The sequence below is a fragment of the Triturus cristatus genome, chromosome 1_1, assembly GCF_964204655.1.
Source record: "Triturus cristatus chromosome 1_1, aTriCri1.1, whole genome shotgun sequence".
NCBI lineage: Eukaryota > Metazoa > Chordata > Amphibia > Caudata > Salamandridae > Triturus > Triturus cristatus.
In genome coordinates this window covers 551,717,733-551,721,948 of record NC_140579.1, presented here as the reverse complement: position 1 = coordinate 551,721,948, position 4,216 = coordinate 551,717,733, and the positions used below count along the sequence as shown (strand labels likewise).

The window sequence follows — 4,216 nt, the reverse complement described above, 5'->3', positions numbered from 1 at the left end:
TTTGGCATAGGACTGGGGTCAGTATGGCCCTACCGAGTATATTAAACTTAATTAATTTGTACCAGCTAACTCAGAGGCCACTAGAAACTCCTTGTAAACAAGGAGGGAGTAGTATTTGGCAACCACATAAACATAACAACTTTGTTTCCCTTTAGAATCGAACAACTGCTTAGTTTCTTCAGAGTTACACAGAAAGAATAGACAGGCGCTTCAATAAAAGGATTTATTGAACAGTCTTGTTTCTCGTGTAAGAGATATGAGCGGTTATAATCACAAGACAGTATGCGAGAAATATTATGTACAGCGTAAGCAGTAGAAAGATATAATACTGCGCTAACATTATCTTTTAGCTATGACACATATATTCATATACACAAATAACATAGGCTAAAAATGCGAGTACTCATAAGATGCTTCTCTAACTAGTTCTACCCCAGTGTACCTAACCTAAGTGTAGTACAAGGTAAGAAGTAGGTGCTGTATTCTATAGGATGTTATTCTATAGTTTAGTATGCTGAGAGTCCCTCTAGGTTCTAGTCAGCTCCATACCTTGAATGAGAGAGGTGGGAATCTCTTTCCGAGTCTCGAACTCTAACACACCGCAAAAGGAGTCAGAACACTGGAAGCTGGACTCTCTGCGAGCAGGGATGACAGAGTCTCTTGTCAGTGCGTCAGGCCGGGACACGGGCTCCTCTAAAGTAAGGGGCTCATCTGTACTTGCCGTGGCAAGGGAAGGTATACTTATACCTGGAAGGTGCTTACGAATGTTTGCATTGACGTAAAGTCGGACAGAGGAAGACGTCCTGAATGAAGCCTTAAGGAATAGCGGTTCATGCATTATAAATGAGTTCTTGAAGAAATCAATAATGCTGTGTTAGGGGAAACTCCCAAGAGCTTAAGGGTCTGGTTTCTAAGAACTCGTCGTGACGTTGGGGTGGATGGATGTAGGTGACCATGCCTGTATTTGGATAGCATGGCTAATGCCTAAATAAGGACTGGGATCTTATGCCTATATAAGGGCAATGCAAATTGTGCCCATATAAGGACATGATTCAGGAAAACCTATATACGGACACCTAAAGCGGAATACAACAACCCCAAATGTTCGTTCTCACTTTAGTGGGAACGCATTCATTATCTGTGTTAGCCAGCTTGGTAGAGTCAACAAAACGTATTTAGTCTACACTCCTCACCTGGAGCATTCTGAACAGCCCCCACCCCTTTAATGGCATGTAGGAGATCTGAGCAATCATTACGACAGAGGTGGCACTCAAAATCAGCACAGACCGTTCCCACATACGAGGGTCCCTGGAATGCATGGACTGAGGATCGTGAGCAAAATTACTGCACCTTGGACAGCTCACATGTCACTCCGCCTGATAGCTTGTCTGCTATGTAATGTAATAATTAGTTTTTCAATGCTGAAGACAGGCTTAAGTGGGGACTTAAGCCTAGCTAAGTGCTTGAGAGTTGTCATCAACGTCTAACTAAAATGTTGGTGCATCTGCTTTGGACTGTCAGCCACAATCGCAGAGTTATATTGGTTCACTGATCGCTGGTACAAGAAACGGTTTTAGGCATTGTGTTCAATTGATTCCATGTATTGCATGGCTAGGCAACCATTTGAATGATTTGTATGCAAATAAAACCTCAGCTTTCACAATAGGGTGCTGTTTCAATCATTTGAGAGAACACTGCATTAGAGTATGGTGTTGCTCTTGTGAGAAAGGAACTGGAAGATGAGTGGGAGAAGCATAAACACTGGGGTTAGTGTGTGTCACACACGACCACAAGGACTGACAGTGCTGGGTGGGAAGGGATGGCACTATAAGCAGGATGGTAAGAAGATTTTTTTTTAATAGCTTTAGAGCACAAGCTACAATTATGTATTCAAGTAACAATTATTTAAGGTAGAAGTCTAAAGGTACATAGTTGAAATGAAACAATCAGAAGTTGTTATCTTAACCAGACTCCTTCATTAGCTATTCTAACATTAAGCCTTATGAGGTGGCCTTAGCTGAAACCACGAGAAGGGCTGTGATCATCGAAATCAGAACACTACTAGCCTCTTGATTTTTGGACAACATTTTTTTAATCTACATGTAGCATCTATTAATTTTTTCTCCATTGTCCGAACGTATCTTGGTACGGTTCAATTGTTAGACAGCAGTGATTCAAAGGAGACTGTCCTGTTTTCAATATGTGCAGAAAACACAAATGCCTTTGTCTTGAACGATCACACCTTTTACTTCAGAGTTCTCTGTGAATATGCAAGGTTGTGTCTGCTCGGAAATGAATGGTGAGTACCAGATTATGTTTTAATGGAAATATTAGGATAACAAAGACAAACAGTGAGTATTTGTCACCTCTAAACAAGGAAATTAATCTAACTGGTTACTTTAAAATGTCACCTTAAGACAAATGCAGAAAAAAAACCTCCAAAATTAAGGTATGGCTTTACGAGGGATATAAAGCATCACACAAATGTCCTTGGTTCTGCTAGCTTACCCTCATTCACAGCACAGAACTTACAAGTATCATTGTCAATGAACGACATCCTCAGACACATAAAAAGAATAGCATATACAATTTAACTTACCTATCAGAAAAAGAACTAAGTCCAAAGTCAAACGTCTCATCAGTAATGAATGCGATATCTAGAACAAAGTAAAGGAGAATTAGCAAGCGGCTATCTCAATAAGATCTGCAAAGTTAACTCAATTGTGTCAAATCTTTCAGTGCAAATATGATCTACGATTCCAGAAAACACCAGTTCTAGGGTGCTGTGTGTTCTATTCATAAGCAGCTAGACACTCTAGGTTTAACTGATGTGTAACCTTTTAGATACTGCTATTTTACTACGCATTAAAAGCGCATAAAAAGGAGGTATGTAGCTTATCACTAAAACTGCATTTGTGTGGACTTAGTAAGGCCAAAAAGTTGAGTTTGTCTTGCTGGAGTCCAATGTTTGACCGACACATTGCCTAGTTCTCGATAGCAGGAACAGCAATCTGATTGGCTCATCAATTCTGAATTGGAATGGGGTCTCTCATCACATCCCAGTCTTTTTCACATTACTTTAAAAAAGTAACATAGGGCTGTATAAATACACTGTACATGCTAATGCCGTACATAACACACAGCATTTCCAATGCTGAAAAAAATCAGCTCAGGCTGAGAGAAATGACTGCAGATAACAGAATGGTTGCAGAATGAAACAATGTTCTAAACCATCTGGATAAAAAAAAAACTACCAAGGTTATGATAGACTGCTCATTCTTTTTCTTCCATAATGGACTTCTTTGAAAAAGCTTTCCCTATCACCTTGAGAACAGAGTTGTCCTAGGTTTCTTACCTTGATCCATCAGGTCCACCTTCCCAAGTGCCAAGCTCCACGTCTGCTCAGGCGTACCTAGGAAAAGAAACACACAAGGCACAGCTTAAAGAACCAGAGTAAAGTATAATTTTCCAACCCCAAAATAAGCATAAAACACACTACTAAGGAACTACCTCAAGTGCCTACAAAATAAAGAACACTAAAGTTTCAGTAGTAAAAGCAGCCTGTACATAGGAAAAAGAAAATTGATTACACATACTATCAAATGAACTGTGTGATGGATTTCCTCAACTGAGATAAGACAAGACAATGGCAAGAATGCACTGGGCATCATCATATTGGGTCCCACTCTTATGTGCATTCAAGGCAAGAGTTCTGCTGAAACTAACTTATGCAACAGAGTAACAACAAGAGCCACTGAGCTGTTTCAGTCTCATGTCATTTTAGTGAATGTCCTATTACTTCTTTAATGTGGGAGGCCATTGTTTCTCTTTGAGATCTGGGTAAGATGCGTTCCTGAGAGGTTCTAAGGATTCCTGAAGACCTGGTGCCAAGTTTGTCTGTCTTCTAGGAGGCATGTCAATGAATGCATCTCACAGTTCCAGTGTCAGTAAGTGTGTCTCACTGTCTGCAAGTCAGTGTTTCTACTCCATGCCTCAGCTACTATCTCTATGTTCCGGTATAGCCATTTCTGCAGCAGCTTCAGTTCCAAAGACCACACTCCCACTGTCAATGCCTCACTGCCACAGATCCCGGCCCGGTCAATTTCTTTCCCCTTGGCCTTTTTTCAGTGTACTCTGTAAGGCATGTAGTGCAACCCTATTTCCATGATTACCAAACCCATATACACTGCCAATCTTGCTCAGAGTATTTGATCTA

The 4,216-nt window shown here is 40.5% G+C and overlaps 1 protein-coding gene across 1 annotated transcript in view; it reads right to left on the bottom strand.

Annotated features, from left to right (window-relative positions):
• The window catches only part of PSRC1 (proline and serine rich coiled-coil 1), a 251,207-nt gene extending 247,798 nt beyond the window's left edge, over positions 1-3,409 (bottom strand). Inside the window, 2 exon segments of the mRNA XM_085643328.1 lie at positions 2,600-2,657; positions 3,356-3,409. Of these exon segments, the coding sequence (XP_085499454.1) occupies positions 2,600-2,657; positions 3,356-3,365 (68 nt within the window). The 5' untranslated portion in view covers positions 3,366-3,409.
• Between the last annotated feature and the right edge of the window lie 807 nt (positions 3,410-4,216).